At 33.9% G+C, this 16,509-nt stretch overlaps 1 protein-coding gene across 1 annotated transcript; it reads left to right on the forward strand.

Moving 5' to 3' along the window:
* Positions 1-585: 585 nt before the first annotated feature.
* LOC140800788 (peroxisomal acyl-coenzyme A oxidase 1-like) lies at positions 586-15,663 on the forward strand. The gene is made up of 14 exons (XM_073155640.1): positions 586-782; positions 1,105-1,213; positions 2,876-2,937; positions 4,549-4,758; positions 4,858-4,945; positions 5,030-5,192; positions 8,731-8,929; positions 10,261-10,458; positions 11,711-11,842; positions 13,544-13,664; positions 13,773-13,883; positions 14,239-14,308; positions 14,904-15,087; positions 15,186-15,663. Exons 1-14 carry the CDS (start codon positions 645-647, stop codon positions 15,393-15,395), a joined length of 1,995 nt encoding a protein of 664 aa, XP_073011741.1. The 5' UTR covers positions 586-644; the 3' UTR covers positions 15,396-15,663.
* Positions 15,664-16,509: the final 846 nt, after the last annotated feature.

Below are 16,509 nucleotides of genomic sequence, written 5' to 3' on the forward strand. Positions count from 1 at the left end.
AGGAGTTCTTTCTTTGCGCAAATTTGTGTAAAAAGTTAAAATAGCTAATAGCACGCTAAACAGATGCCTCCATTATGAAATTCGAGTATTCGAATATCCTTATAATATCCAGTAACATTCTGGATCAATACGGCTCATCTATATCTCATGCTGTGAGATTCTTATCTCAAGTACCCAATCATAATATAAGATGCATCTCAAATTCCGTGAATAATCCCTATAAACCTTATTTGAGAACCTAACCCTTCCATTGCTCATAATTTTAAATTTTTATTGAATTGACGTCAAATTTGACCAAGTCTAATCCGCAAGCCAACTACCCTCGCCTCGTCGGCAGCTATTGCATGATGTCATCGTTCTTTATTTGCTTCATAGAACTGAATCCTGTCAATCCACGTATTCAGATAAGTCCGCCTTAAATCCACTTTCCACAACAGGGCGTCCTCATCCCATTAATTACTTCAATGTAATCCAGTCAGCAAACAAAATGAAAGGGTATTTTGGTAATTTGAGTTTCCCTCAGCACACCTCGTGATTAGGATACGTCTTCGTACTGTACAGATCTATAAATTGGGAAACTATTGCGTGCAATTTTATTTTCTTTTAATTTGGTGCCGGAGAGAGAATTTTTGGAGGGGGCGGATATGGAGGAGGTCGATCACCATGCGCACGAGAGGATCAAAGCTCAGTTCGATGTGGAGGCAATGAAGGTCGTGTGGGCTGGATCCAAGCATAACTTGGATGTCGCCGATCGGATGGCCCGCCTCGTCGCGAGCGATCCGGTGAGTTTTTTTTCTTCTATTTTTCTTGTGGTTGATTCTTGTACCATTAGGTTTGTTAGTACATAGTTATGATTTTGATGTATCTTTAGTTGAAAATAGGAATTGTATTTATGTTTTTGGTCTCTGATTTGTTCTGGTTCGTAAGATTGATGTTTAGAAGAAATAGTCGATCTGTAGATTTATTGTTCTTCTAAGACGATTTAAGTGTAACAGTCATATGTTTTCCTTTTTGGATGCTCAATTTCATATTTTGATGAGTTTCAAGATTTCTTGTTTAAGTGAATTTACTGTGGTTTTGTTGATGTGATCTTTGCCCATTAAGGTGTTTTCCAAGGACAACAGAACGATGCTTGTGCGAAAGGACTTGTTTAAGAACACTTTGAGAAAATCTCTTCATGCCTGGAAGCGCATAAATGAGCTCCGTCTTACAGGTACTTCCCTCCTGGCATTAGTAGTGGCATTCCATTTCCTTGCAGCATCACTACTTCACTATCACATATTGGTATGATGATATCAGTGTCGAGAAAAATATTTGATTTAATTAACATTTTGGAGAAAAGTAAAAGCTAAGAACAAGTATCATCTTGTCATTGAGAACAACCAGATTTGGCTATAAGAATATGTTTGTCAGTCTGTGGCCATATAGCTTATGTCTATTTATGTTTTGATACTTAAAATATTGGAAGATTGTCGATGAATTTCCATTATGGACATGAAAATTGTACTTGTCTTTTCTAGTCAATGGATATGTTTATTGAGATTCTTCTACTTGTAACTATTATATTCTTCTCCTTTTAATGATTTTCCATTTTTCTTTCTTTCAATGATATTTTTGGATTTTGATTGAAGATACTTGAAATGAACTTGACATGAAAAATATATTGCCAAAAAGCGAAAACCCAAAATTGTGCTAGTAGCCTAATAGGTTATAGGAAATGTTGATATTTTCGTTGCTTCATCATTTTCCTACATATTTATTCCATGCATGCTTATAAGGAGAGGGTTTATGCCCCACTCCCCCTAGATTTGAAAAGTCTTAGTGACAGATAGTCTATAATAGAACAATAAAAGAAGTTCCATGTAATGTCACTATTTGCCCCCTTTGGATGCAAAGAATCTTTGATAAGAAAATGCCAATAAATTTCCAAATCAATAGCATCTCAATTTTAATACAAAAATTAGGAAACTGGTTTTCCTTGGATAATTGACAATTGTATATTATGCTAATTTCCAATGAGATTACTATCTCAAAGGAAGAACACTCTTTCTACAAGTACCTATTATGATTAAAAATCAGCTCCCTTGCCAAAATTGTGTCTCCTTTGATTGTTTTGATTATTCATCTTAGATGAGTGGTTCTTATATTTACTTAATGCTGGATAATTTTAAAATGCCAAATTAACTTGAGTGTACTAAATACTTGCTTCATTTTGAATCCTTCTAATCTTCTGCATCATATTCTCTGAAAACTCAAAATGTAGATTTAATCATTTAATATGGCAAATATCCTTATGCAATCTAAAGGAAAGGTATGAATCAAAGGATAAATAGGAAAACAGTTCATTTATTCTTACAATTAAACTTGAATCCTACTTTGTTTTTAAAATGAAATGAAGTTCGGAATTCTGAAGGTTCTTGCGCTGGGAAATTTTAGTGGTATATGACCCCATATAAGAAGATTGTTGTCTTTTCCTTTAATAAGCTGTAATCATTTGTGTCGTACCTATGGTTTATATCCTCTTTCAGTTGTTTTTGTTAGACTGAGTCAAGAGGAGATTAGAGATTATTTCCTTTGAAATACTTCCTTCTGTGAAGTAGTTAGCTATAAACAAATTTGGCAATTCAGAGTACACAAGTAAATTTACTTTAAATAAGAAAGAGTCCCAACTCTATAAAGTTTTCAGAGAATGGATAGTTGAAATCCAGAAATTGAAGCTAGATAAAGTATTAATGTACTCTTCAGATCAACAGTGCTGTGCTGGAGATTTTGCTTTGTGGCTTTTTTTATAGTAGAATGAATTTGCATTGCTTTGTTGGCTAAATTTTATGTGAATGTCCCTTAACTGTACATTCTAAAATTTTTGGTGCAACAGAAGAAGAAGCATCAATGCTAAGATTATTTGTGGACGAACCTGCTTATGTGGATCTGCACTGGGTATGAACCTTTGTACTGTTGTATTATGGATATTTGCAAAGAAGTGCAAAAATTAATTCTGTTGCCATGTACTTTTTTGTTTATTCCTTGAAATTATTCTGAATAAGTTCAGGATTGCATGAACATTATGTGATGCTTGATTAGTAAGCACTCGTAGTAGACTTGTACATAGTTTGAATTTGATCCATGAACAAGGCGATGCACTCTTCCTTACAATCCCTATTGTGTCAATAGTTCTTGTCGCAAAATTATCGATGTAGTGTCAGTTTGCATGCTTGTTTAGGATTGACATGGCCTGAACTATGAACGGGTGTTGGATTATCTATGGAATAATTTTATGAGACTTATCAATTGCAAGGTACATAGCTAGCCTGCATAACTTGTTATTTTCCAAATTACATAGATAGCTGATACAATGGTTAGCTGGTTTAGATGTTGACAAATGGCAAACCTTTGAACATCCAAGTCAACACTTCAAATATCCATACCATACAAGACTATATATGAGACTTTTCCAGTTGAAAGAAACTCAACAGGGACAATTACTAGATAGGAATCCTAGGCATATTGGGACCACGTCTCAACTAAAAGTTGCTGGTTCAAAAATGACATAACAGACTGTTGAAGAATTTTCCAGGAGGCATGTGTTCTTGCAAATATATGCCATGAGACTCACTTTTCTTAGAAGTCTGGAACTTTTGTAAAGATGGATAAATAAGATCCAACAGTAGCTGTTATGAGATGCAAAAGTTTCTCTTGACATTGAGATCTGAATGGTGAAGAATGCACTGGAGTTATCAATTATATATAATAATTATTAACAAGAGGGTGATGAAAATGCATGTCTATTCTGAGGGAGAAGGACATGCATTTTATAAACAAGATGTGGATGTCAAGAAAAGATCTATGACTGGTGAAAAAAAATCCACATCTTGTTTATATCACCAGCTGTGGAGAAATCACATTTTATAAATATATAATGTAAGTTTTGTTGACTATATCAATTTCTTCTATCAACGTCATATTCTTCTTTTCTTCCAGTTGTTTTCCCTCTTTAATGTTTTAGTCAATTCTTTTCAGTTGAAGAAATAATCCATTTTCCCTTGATATTTCAAATATTGTAAGTGTGATGTAATTCTGTAATCTAGTGATTTCCTTCTGATGTCAGAACTTAAAGCTGATTGTGTTTTGTTAGAAATGTATCTTCAGATTCCCCATCACCTGTGCTGCATCACTTGTCATTTTTACTTTTTAGTCATCAACTAAGATAAAACTGATCGGATGATACTTATCACTTTCTCAAGTGTTATTAGGGAGTTGCATTGCATGAAGCTATCGTCTTTGTGGGATTTGGGGAGGGGACATAAAATTGAGGATATTGATTAAGTGACATCTTTATCAACTTATGAAGTTATGTCATATGCATCTTATAGTTTCATAGATATTTTTTTGGCGGTAGTGTTACTTTAAGGTTTATCTGATTTAAAAAAAAAATCAATGGTGTTATTTTCCTTGTGCACAATAATTTTAATACCTAGAGACAACCATATTGATGCTCTTCTGGTATATATGCTATGGTGCTGGTTTACATTTTAGATGTCTTATTTGCAGGGTATGTTTGTTCCTGCTATAAGAGGGCAGGGAACTGAGGAGCAGCAGAAGAAGTGGTTACCACTTGCCTACAAAATGCAAATAATTGGATGCTATGCTCAAACCGAGCTTGGTCATGGTTCCAATGTGCAAGGCCTTGAAACAACTGCAACCTTTGATCCTAAGTCTGATGAGTTTATCATCCATAGTCCTACCTTAACATCAAGCAAAGTGAGTAGTTATAGTGTTTCTCTCTTGAACTAATTTCAAGAGTTCACTGTTGTGTTTTTCTCTCAATATCCTATTTAGCTTTGATATATTTATGGACAGTGGTGGCCTGGTGGTCTGGGGAAAGTTTCTACTCATGCTGTTGTTTATGCACGTCTAATCACTAATGGAAAGGACCATGGAGTGCATGGTATCTCTCACATGCCTATCCATGGGACAATTTGAGGACTATATGTTTCGTCTTGATAGTAACTAATATAGTTTAAAATCTCAGGCTTCATTGTTCAGTTACGAAGTTTAGATGACCATTCACCTCTTTCTGGTATTATCGTTGGTGATATTGGAACAAAATTTGGCAATGGTGCATATAACACAATGGATAATGGTGTTCTGCAATTTAACCATGTGCGCATACCAAGAGATCAAATGTTGATGAGGTATGTCCTTCCTACATTTCCCATGTGTTTCTTATAATTTGTTCTTAAAACATTTTTACCCTCTCTCAGTAACAAAGCATCAAAATTGACCATCATTACAAAAATTGACTATTATTATGTGGAGTAAGATGTTTCATTCAAGTGTCATCATTTGGCTTTGTTAAAGTGGTGATTCCCATGAACTAATTTACCAAGTGGCTTAAAAAGCTAACTTTGTCAATGGTTAGTTTATGTAGATAAGTCATAGGGGGTTGGAAGTTGTAAGTAGGCCTACTAGATGTGGAATTTAGCTTGGATTGATTCTTTGATCCCTTTGGAATAAACTTTATGTCAATTTGGTGCACAATACTTTTTTATTTTAGTTATTCATGTGTTATATAGCCTGGTTTCCCACTATTCTTGGTGATCTTACATTTGTATCACTCTTTCCCTTTTCTTTTGTAGCTAGCTGTGGTGATTCTAGAATATTATTTAGAAAAAAAATCAAGTATTGTTGTGCCAATGGCACCGGGCATGCCAATTTTGGCTCAGCAAGGTACATAATTACATATCACTGGCACATATTGTGCCAAGCTAGTGTGCCATTGGCATTCTAAATAATCGTGACATGCTGAAAAGTAATCTCTAAACCTCTCTAGGGCCTTAAAATATATTTCATGAGCTAAATTAAAGTCCTCCAACCAAGGATGGCCGTGCTGATCGGCACGGCACTTGGCACGGGGTGTGCCAATGGCACACCCCCGTGCCGATCCGTGCCCGTTCGGCACGGCTGCGTGCTGTCCGGCACAACCTCGTGCCGGTCATGTGCCACTGTAGAGACATTTTTTTTAATTTTTTTTATTTTTATCAATCTTGATCACCTTTACTTATTTTCTTAATAAATATGATGACATGTGGAACCCATTTTTTTAACTTTTACTTATTTTCATCAATCTTGATCACCTTTACTTATTTTCTTAATAAACATGATGACATGTGGAACCCATTTTTTTAACTTTTTCTTATTTCCATCAATCTTGATCACCTTTACTTATTTTCTTAACAAACAAGATGACACGTGGAACCCATTTTTTTAACTTTTTTTTCCATCAATCATCATCAATTAACTTTTGAGGATAAATTATGTATCAATCATCTAATTATACAGAAATTTTAGATAAAATTATAAATTTTGAGTTCAAATCAACTCATATGAAGTAAATCTAACATGCTCTTATACCAATTGTTATTTAATTTTAATTAATTTGACATATTAATTTCGGATTTTTAAAATTTGGGCATCATTTTTGGAGAAATCTAATTATGTAGAAATTTTAGATAAAATTATAAATTTTGAGTTCAAATCAACACATATGAAGTAAATCTAACATGCTTTTATATCAATTAATTTAACATATTAATTTCAGATTTTTAAAATTTGGGCAACATTTTTGAGGAAATCTAATTATGCAGAAATTTTAGATAAAATTATAAATTTTGAGTTCAAATCAACTCATATGAAATAAATCTAACATGCTCTTATACCAATTGTTATCTAATTTTAATTAATTTGACATATTAATTTTGGTTTTTTAAAATTTGGGCAATATTTTTGAGGAAATCTAATTATGCAGAAATTTAAGATAAAATTATAAATTTTGAGTTTAAATCAACTCATATGAAGTAAATCTAACATGCTCTTATACCAATTGTTATCTAATTTTAATTAATTTGACCTATTAATTTCGGATTTTTAAAAATTGGGCAACATTTTTGGGAAAATCTAATTATGCAGAAATTTTAGATAAAATTATAAAATTTAAGTTCAAATCAACTCATATGAAGTAAATCTAAACATATTCATATTGAAATTTTAACCAAATTTAATTAAGAGAATAAAAGAGAAACTTACCTCAATATCACACAAGCTATGAAAAAAATTTTGGGGAAGATTACCACGGGAGCTCTACACTACGTTCGTCATCGTCAAAAAAGATCACCGAGGTAGAAGTTGTTAAGAAAATCAAAAGAGAGAAAGATAGAATAAAAAGGGCTACGGTTGGAGTAGTTGAGACTTGAGAGAAAGAAGTGTTAAACACACATGAGGGTTTTAGAAATATTTAAAGGATGGAGATAAGAAAAAGACAAAAAAAATAAGATTAGATGACAAAACTTGATTTGATTGAAATTAGAGAAAATGACAAACGAAAATTAGTCATTAGTTGTCATTCCAATTTTAACTAATGACAAATGAATTGTCATTCAAAAAATGACAAATGAGTTGTCATTCAAAAAATGACAAATGAGTTGTTATTTCAAAAATGACAAATAATAAAAGTTAATTGATGATGATTGATGAAAAAAAAAGTTAAAAAAATGGGTTCCACATGTCATCTTGTTTGTTAAGAAAATAAGTAAAGGTGATCAAGATTGATGGAAATAAAAAAAAGTTAAAAAAATGGGTTCCACATGTCATCATGTTTAAAGGTGATCAAGATTGATGGAAATAAGAAAAAGTTAAAAAAAATGGGTTCCACATGTCATCACATTTATTAAGAAAATAAGTAAAGGTGATCAAGATTGATAGAAATAAATTTTTTTTTAAAAAAAGATCTCTACAGTGGCACATGACCGGCACGGCACGGCTCGGCATGAGGTGTGCCTCATGCCAAGTGTCGTGCCTTTACCGGCACGGCCATCCTTGCTAAATATCCTAAAAAATTTATTAAAAACATTATAAATGTGTGCCACTGGCACCGGGGGTGCCGAGGTGTGCCGCTCGGCACGTGCCAGTGGCACGGCCATCACTGTCTCCAACACTAAATATGAGTGTAACATGCAATTAAATTTTATATCATGTTTTTCCCTAATTTTTCTCATATCCTCTTTGTTGGGGAAAATACTTGGGAAAAAGCAAAATTTTGCTTTCATTTCCAAAATTTCAAGTATAATTGATATAGAAGGTTTTGTGAAACTGAGCCAAACTACAAGGGAGTAAAATATAATTAACCCAAAAAATTATATAAAATGATGGATCAGAACATGTCACATTATATAGAGTTATTGACTAAGCATAAAGATTGTAGAAAGACATTAAATTATTAATTAGCTTTTTGAATTTAGAAGTGGAATATTCAATTTTTTATTTTGCGTAACAATTAATTCAAATCAAAATATCAGATTATGTCAGTTTTTGGTATTTGTGTCATTTATTTTGTACTTAGCAATTTGAGTTACTACTTTTCTAAATAAATCATCTTTTAAATTTTCATGTGATGGACATGAACATGACCTGAGTGACTGTCAACCGTCATGATACCTTGACTCTCTTATATCTTTAGTCATGAATTTAAAAAAATTATAGAAATATATCTATATTTACCTTTTAAAATTTTAAATTGCACTATAGAAGTGATCAGTGAAAAAGATTTTGGCAAGTTCTTTTTTCTCATTATCTTATAATACATTGTTAGTTCCACTTTCAGACTGTAAAAACCATTCATATCCGGACCATCTATTTGCATTTGCCATCTGGGGTTAATTCGTATATATGCCATAGGGTTTCACAGGTTACAAGGGAAGGAAAATATGTGCAATCGGATGTTCCAAGGCAGCTAGTTTATGGGACTATGGTTTACGTCCGTCAAACTATTGTGTCAGATGCCTCTAAGGCTTTATCTCGAGCCATTTGTATTGCTGTAAGGTATAGTGCAGTTCGCAGACAGTTTGGATCTCAGGATGGTGGCCCTGAGACTCAGGTACTATGCGTGTACTTTATGCAGATTATTGACATTGACCATGAGTATGTGTATTAACTATTAAGCACATTTAGTGCTGTCTGGTAAGTCAAATGCACTTATGAATGATAGATAAGCTTGTATTTGATATAGTGTGATCTGTGCTAAATGTTTCCAATTTAATTTTCACTTCTGTTTTACATGGTATATATATTCATTATTTTAGTTGATGTGAAATTGGTCTAGCATTTTTTGCATGCTTTCAAGTTAACGCCCTCTTTTATCTTGTATTTGATTTTTGATGCTCCCTTGATTGGAATTTTCAATTTTGCCCCAAGTTTATTTCTGCCTGAGATGTTGCAGTCTATCAGAGAGAATTCTTGCATTATTCTAATTTCTAGTCTGAGCATATGCATCTGTACACTTTATTCATTGTGATAGGAGGGTTAATTAACATGACATGCTTGCAAGAGACAAAATGGCCTAGTCATAGCAAAGTTAAAAATTTAGATACCTTTTGATTACAAGAAGACATAGGAATGGGTTATTGTAGATTTATGCTGAAGGTTGATAGTGCTAGAGATTGTAAATATTAGTGAAATTTACTTTAGGGTAAGATATACCTGATATTACTAGTGCTACATGCCTTGTTCAAGTAGGATTAAGTTGAAGCTTGAAAAATCAATTGGATTTAGGACAATTATGTATAATAGGTTTTGAATGTCAGATGGGATAAAAGAAGGCTTTATCAAGGAGGAAACGCTGAATTTTATCTAGATTTTGCCATACCTTTGAATACAGAGGAACTTCATTTTCAACCAGGTATAAAATGAGAAAATTTCCTTAGATTGGTAATACCAAGTGATTCAAGCTTATGGTATTGTCTGTCTATAAATAAATCTCCACCTTCCTATTTGAATAGCATCGTCTCATCGAATTTGTTACACAGTCAAGAATGAAAATATGTTCGTGTGCTTTGGCTTTCATGATATGAATAAATAGAGATGATCAACTGAATGAATTTCTACTTCAGTTTGTAGAATATTTGATTATTAATCATTTTAAAAATTCATTTGCTGAAGGTGGGCAACACGGAAGCCCAGAATTATGTGGATCTAGTTATTGAGCTGTTTATCCTTGCCTTAAGATTCAGCATGTCCAGTTTTATTTAATTGTTTGATGCAGTATTACCCTATATTACTTCAGTTGGTCTTCAAGATAATGGTTTCAGAGATATGGATAGACAGATACAACCAACTGATTATTTTCCTAGTGATTGCTACATAATATTTAGCATATCTTATTGTGCAGCATATATGGAGTTGACTACAAGACTGGAATTTTTCCTGCAGGTCATTGACTTTAAAACACAACAAAACAGGCTCTTTCCTTTGCTGGCTTCAGCATATGCTTTTAGATTTGTGGGAGAGTGGTTGAAATGGCTATACACCGATGTGACACAAAGACTACAAGCCAGTGATTTTTCAACATTGCCTGAGGCTCATGCTTGCACCGCTGGTCTGAAATCTGTGACAACATCTGCAACAGCTGTATGTAAATCGTTATCATGACCCATACTCTTTATATGGGTTTTTTTTCTGTCCAATATTGACAACCTTATGCTGGACATGTAGTACTAATGAACCCTGTTGTTCTATAAATAGAAAAGAAAAATAAAAATCCAACATGAGTTTGTGCCGAAGGAAGCTATCAAATATTGATATGCTTAGTAAGTTTCTATATGTCTTGGTTTATGCTGTTAATGTTATTTAGACAAGGAAATTGATAGCCTTGGGCTCACTTCCGTTCCTCTAGACCTACTCATAGATGGGCATCATGCCATACATGAGAGTAGAAGATACTTCTTTGGTCGTCCAAAAAGCAAAAAAGTAGTTCAATGGAAACAAATTAAAAGGAGAAATAGGTTAATCTAGACTGTGATGTCCTCCACAATCTTAAATTAAATATTGGGAAGATTACGTTTCACACCCTTTATTTCTTGATTTTTACAAATTTACACCCTACCATTTGAATATTCAGATATCAGCCCTTGCTTTAGACATTATTCTCTGAAAACATCCTAGTTAATCATCAACAGGAGACTATTTCAGTGGATTCCACTCTCATGATCTTCGCTATTGTTCTTTTTGTTTCTTTTTTTACATACTCTATTTACCTATCACTTGTCAAATATTCTCATTTACTTCGTTGATCTTTTACATTATGAATTCCAATCTTATCAACTAATTAAGATGTTATCTTCAGCATATTACAATAGCAGAAATATTCTCATTTACTTCGTTGATCTTTTACATTATGAATTTCGATCTTATCAACTAATTAAGATGTTATCTTCAGCATATTACAATAGCAGAAATTTTTTTTTATCAATTAAGATTTTATTGAAGTAGAATTTTTAAACAATGTGGTCCCACACGTAAAATACCCCATCTAGTGGCATATATGTGTGGAAACCTATGAAGAAAGACTTAAAATAGTTAGATTCTTGAATCCTTGATTAAACGGAAAAAGTAATTTCTTGAATCCTTTATTAAATGCATTTAAAGTAATTTCTTGAGATTAAATGGAAAAACCTGTGAAGAAAGATTTTGATTATCAATAAGGTGATGTGCACATGTGGAACAAAAACATCACAGGCAACAATTTGGTGCATGTGACAGTGTCATACACTTTAGAAATTCTCTTCTAGTTTTTCACTTTTCCTATAATGTGTTAAGCACTCTTTGTTACAGAACCTTTACTTTTGATCATAGATTGTAATTTTAGTCTATTTTATTGCAGGATGGCATTGAGGAGTGCCGAAAGCTTTGTGGTGGTCATGGTTATCTGTGTAGCAGCGGACTCCCTGAGTTGTTCGCTGTATATGTTCCTGCTTGCACATATGAAGGAGATAATATTGTGTTACTTCTGCAGGTTAAGATTCGTCCCTTTCTTAGTTGAGTATTTGCTAGCTTATAACTAGATCTGTGGTATGTAGAACATGAAAAGTGTGACTTAAATGGTGTAATGTGCTACTCTATTAAGCAGTAAATACACCTGACTTTAGATATCAGTTCCAGGTACATGTCCAAAGGTCAGATCCTTCTAACTGCCTTGAGTTTTACTACGGAACTGTCACACCATACAGTATTATTTCTTGTCACAAAGGTACTTTTATTAATAATTATAGGAGAGAGGAGAGGAAGAATTCCATGGTTCCAACCACCTTGAAGAACAAGCCATTGGGATAAGGGCTCTTTCTTTAAAATCCTCTTATTTCTTCCCTCAGAGATGAACCACTAAAATATTTGAGCCAGTTGTCCCAACTATTCCATATAGGTTTCGGTATTACACCCCTTTGCCATTTCTCAATAGCTTTAAATGTTGGATGAGGGGAATGTAGCAGTGGGAGGCATTAGGGTGAGTGGCCAGATATATGAGAGTACTGCAACTCTTGTTTCATTAGATCTTTTGCCCGTTCTGAGACTATGATCCTCGCTGATAATGTAAGAGAAGTTTTCATGCTTGTTCTATGATAATAAGCAATTATTTTTATTGTCTAAACTGGATATGATTGATTTAGCACTTTTTGATGTTTTTGAAGAGAAAATTAGAAGAGTCTCGCCTGCAAGCATATACCTTTGGTGAATATGTAACCTGTAGTTGACTCGCCATTAATGATTTGATGCTTCATTACTTTAGAAAGTTTTGTGGTTCAAGCTCATAACTGCTTTAATGCAAACTCCACATTCTTGTTTTTGTTTATTTATTGGTCATCTTTAGTATCACAATAGTCATGTAGTTAGATAAACTCTTCTGCCTAGGATAGTTTGTTCACTGAATAATGTTGAGTTATGATTGTTAAACCTTGAGAACTTATAGTAGAAAATTATCTGAGAAAATGTCCTTCGTTGCTAGCTGTTCCTAGACAAGGAAATTCTTTTCAAATCAATACCAGTCACATATAGTAGAAAGAGGGAGAAACTGTCAGGTAATTATATAACTGTACAGAAGAATGTCTTTTTTTAACTACCTTAGGCCCAAATTGTGAATAGAAAACAATTAAATGTTGAGGACAGTAAATGAAGATTGGAAACTCGTTTTAAATCACTCAAAATCTATTTTCAGTTGCATAATGGTATTCGTGTTATGTCGAAAAGATTGGCATGATTATTCCACTCTATAATAACAAATGACAACCAATATAGCACAAAGATGATGCCCATTGTTATGCTATCCATCTGTGAATGACTGAATCCAATCAACTACCCTAGTTTGCAGCTGCATGCATCACTATGAAGTACGAACATATCTCACTGATGAAATTCATTTTATACTCCTTTAGAGATGAGCCCTTAAGTCTATCCTGGAGCAAATTATTATCTGCACTCATAATGGTTTTCTATACTCCCTTTAGAGATGAACCCTTAAGTCTATCCTGGAGCAAATTAGTGAATTACCCCCCACACACAATACACATTTGTGAACTCAAAAAAATTTCTCTCTTGGTAACTGGGATCTCATTGCAGGGAGCTTTGTTACATGCTGCTCCATTTTATCTCTGGAATCTGTCCTGCAGTCTGCTTAACATTTTTTCCTGTGTAACACTTGTCTAAATTATAATGTGGCTGACAGGTTGCAAGGTTTCTCATGAAGACTGTAGCTCAGCTGGGTTCCGGAAAACAACCTGTAGGAACCACTGCATATTTTGGTAGAGTACAGCACTTGATACAGTGCAAATGTGATGTTCGTGGAGGTATCTGGATCTTGATTATTGTACTTCTATTATATACTTAGAACTCAAAAATTCATTACTAAGCCTTTCAATCCACAATTACTGATAATTTGTTTATGTTCTGAACAGCTGATGACTGGTTGAATCCTTCAATCATAGTTGAAGCATTTCAAGCCAGAGCTGTTAGACTGGCAGTTAATTGCGCCCAAAATATAAGCAAGGCTCCAAGCCCTGAAGAAGGTGATGTTCATTTGTGCTTTTTCATTGCTCTTAATAAGAAAATTGCCCTTTAGATGTTTAACGGTTGTAAAAACATTGTTTCATTTCCGGATATGGTGTATCTGAAAACAGGGTTAGGTTGTGCACTATGGCAGCTAGAACTTGATATGCCTTTAATCATCTATTAATATTGAAAATTGCAACTTTGTTTCCTACTCTATCTTTGCGTATTGGTTCCTGTAACTCTATGTTGAGACCAAATAAGTGAAAAAGGCCTCCTATGCATGGATGCAGAAATTCCATTGGCATTCTGTTTTATTGCAAGAATTAGAGCTACCTGTCCATATTTTCTATTGACATTGTTTCCTGAAACCAGGTTTTCTTGAGCTATCTGCTGATTTAGTTGAGGCAGCAATAGCTCATTGCCAGCTGATTATTGTATCCAAGTAAGTCTTCTTCAACTCTTATTATTCCTACGAAGCATTGACGAGGATATAAAATAAAGACAGGATACAAATATGCCATGAGTTGTATCTTCTAAACTAGGACCGCACTCCATATACACATTCTCCTTACATACATTGCATGCACACTTATATTGTTTCATTAAAATAGTTACTATAGTAACTTATGGACATAAATTAAATACAAGTGTTCTTTGTCCATCAAAGATAGAAGTTATCACTTGTGACAAAATATAACCTATATACAGTCACTAAGAATTTCATATAATGAAAGTATGACAAACATAGACAAATCATTTTTGAAATGATGTAGGATTTGATAATAAATAGCAACAAAAGCATTTCTAGCATGTGCATCAAGATAGAATTTATATAGTGAATTAGTAAGCTAAATATTACTCAAATAGTACTTAACAACTCCATATACATGAAGAGTTATGATTAAAGATCATGGGCCTCATTCCAAGTTGGTGACTTGTTTTTGGCAAGAGTTAGTAATGGTCTTAATACTTTGGTTTCCCAGTCAGCATTCAACCATTAAGCCGAGTATAATATTTGATGGCTTTCTCAATATCAGATTTATCGAGAAACTGCAGCAAGACATACAAGGCCAGGGAGTTAAAGAGCAGCTGCAGATTCTCTGCAATATATATGCACTCTCACTGCTTCACAAGCATCTTGGTGATTTCCTTGTAACTGGGTGCATCACCCCCAAGCAAGGAGCTCTAGCAAATGAACAGCTCCGAAAGTTGTATTCCCAGGTCTCGACTACTATTAATTTGCAATAAATTTTTTTTCCTAAGTGCCTGTAGTGTTTCTATTTGAGCACATCATTTTTTTAATTATCATTATGCTGCAGGTCCGTCCCAATGCAGTTGCGCTAGTTGATGCATTTAACTACACTGATCACTACCTAGGTTCTACTCTTGGTCGCTATGATGGGAACGTCTATCCCGCCCTCTATGACGAGGCATGGAAGGACCCTCTCAATGATTCAGTTGTGCCTGATGGATATCAGGAATACATTCGACCGCTGCTCAAGCAAAAGTATAAATCATCCAGGCTATGAAGGCCTTGTAATGAAATAAAGGAATATGGAGCAATGGAATATATGTTTAGGTTTTAAGAATAAGTTGGCGCTGCCAACATTCATGGTAATTAATTTAGTTAACACCCACAAAGGGTAATTTATATCTTCCATTTTGTACTGCACTTCCAATGGGTGAAGATTTATTTATATGCAACTGTTGAAGACTTCAATATTTTCTTTTGAGAAACTGTTGTAAGACTCTAATATCATGAAGATAAGTTGTACTTTTTTGACATTGTCAACCAAAGGGCAACAAATGCTTATCATTTATTAGATGTTCTGCGGGTGGGTGTTTAATGGTACCTTTACTTGATCTTTGAAGGGATATAAGTACGTGACATTCATCTATCAGTACTATTGAGTATTGACAATTGGTTTGTATACTCTGTTCCCTAGCTTTTTTTGGGTTGCGGACATATTGGCCGTCGTCGGTCAAAGATACAGATTGCAGTATTAATTAAGCTGAAAATAGATTCGGGTTCAGCCATTTTGAATACCCTTTTCAAAGTCTAGCATAATATCTATGATGGTGTTCTTCTATCTCTCTTAAGAGAGCATTTCTTCAGATCTTTAGCATTGCATCTGCAGTATTGTTATGATTTCCATGGTTTTTCTAGGACCTTATGTTTGATGTGATACACCTGTTTTTCTTTCATTTTATTATATATATTAGCATCTCCAAAAGGCCACGGAAACTTCTATTGTAGGTTTTTAATTGGATCTTTCCTCGGTGTACATCTCGAAACGTTGCAATCCTATCTCATTTCTTCACGTGCAACAACCACAATGACATCCAACCCAAAGTTTATTTCATCCAGTCTATATGCATCAGGATGATCGTTGAGATGCAACAGGAAATTGCAAAAAGCGAGTTCCTCATTTACTAATGAACCAGAAACGATCCTCGCAGGGAAAAATTTTTGAAAGTCCAAAAGACGAGGTAGGTTATCAGATAATAAACCTAAATAATAGGATGCTATGTACAAAATTTTGAGACATTAAAAAGATATCATACTGCGTCTACTCAAAAAAAATGAAGAAAAAGGACAAAAAGATTCGCATATTTTTCCTAGTCTTAAGTTCTGATATGAGG

This window comes from Typha latifolia, chromosome 14 (assembly GCF_019914945.1).
Source record: "Typha latifolia isolate L0001 chromosome 14, TyphaL0001v2, whole genome shotgun sequence".
NCBI lineage: Eukaryota > Viridiplantae > Streptophyta > Magnoliopsida > Poales > Typhaceae > Typha > Typha latifolia.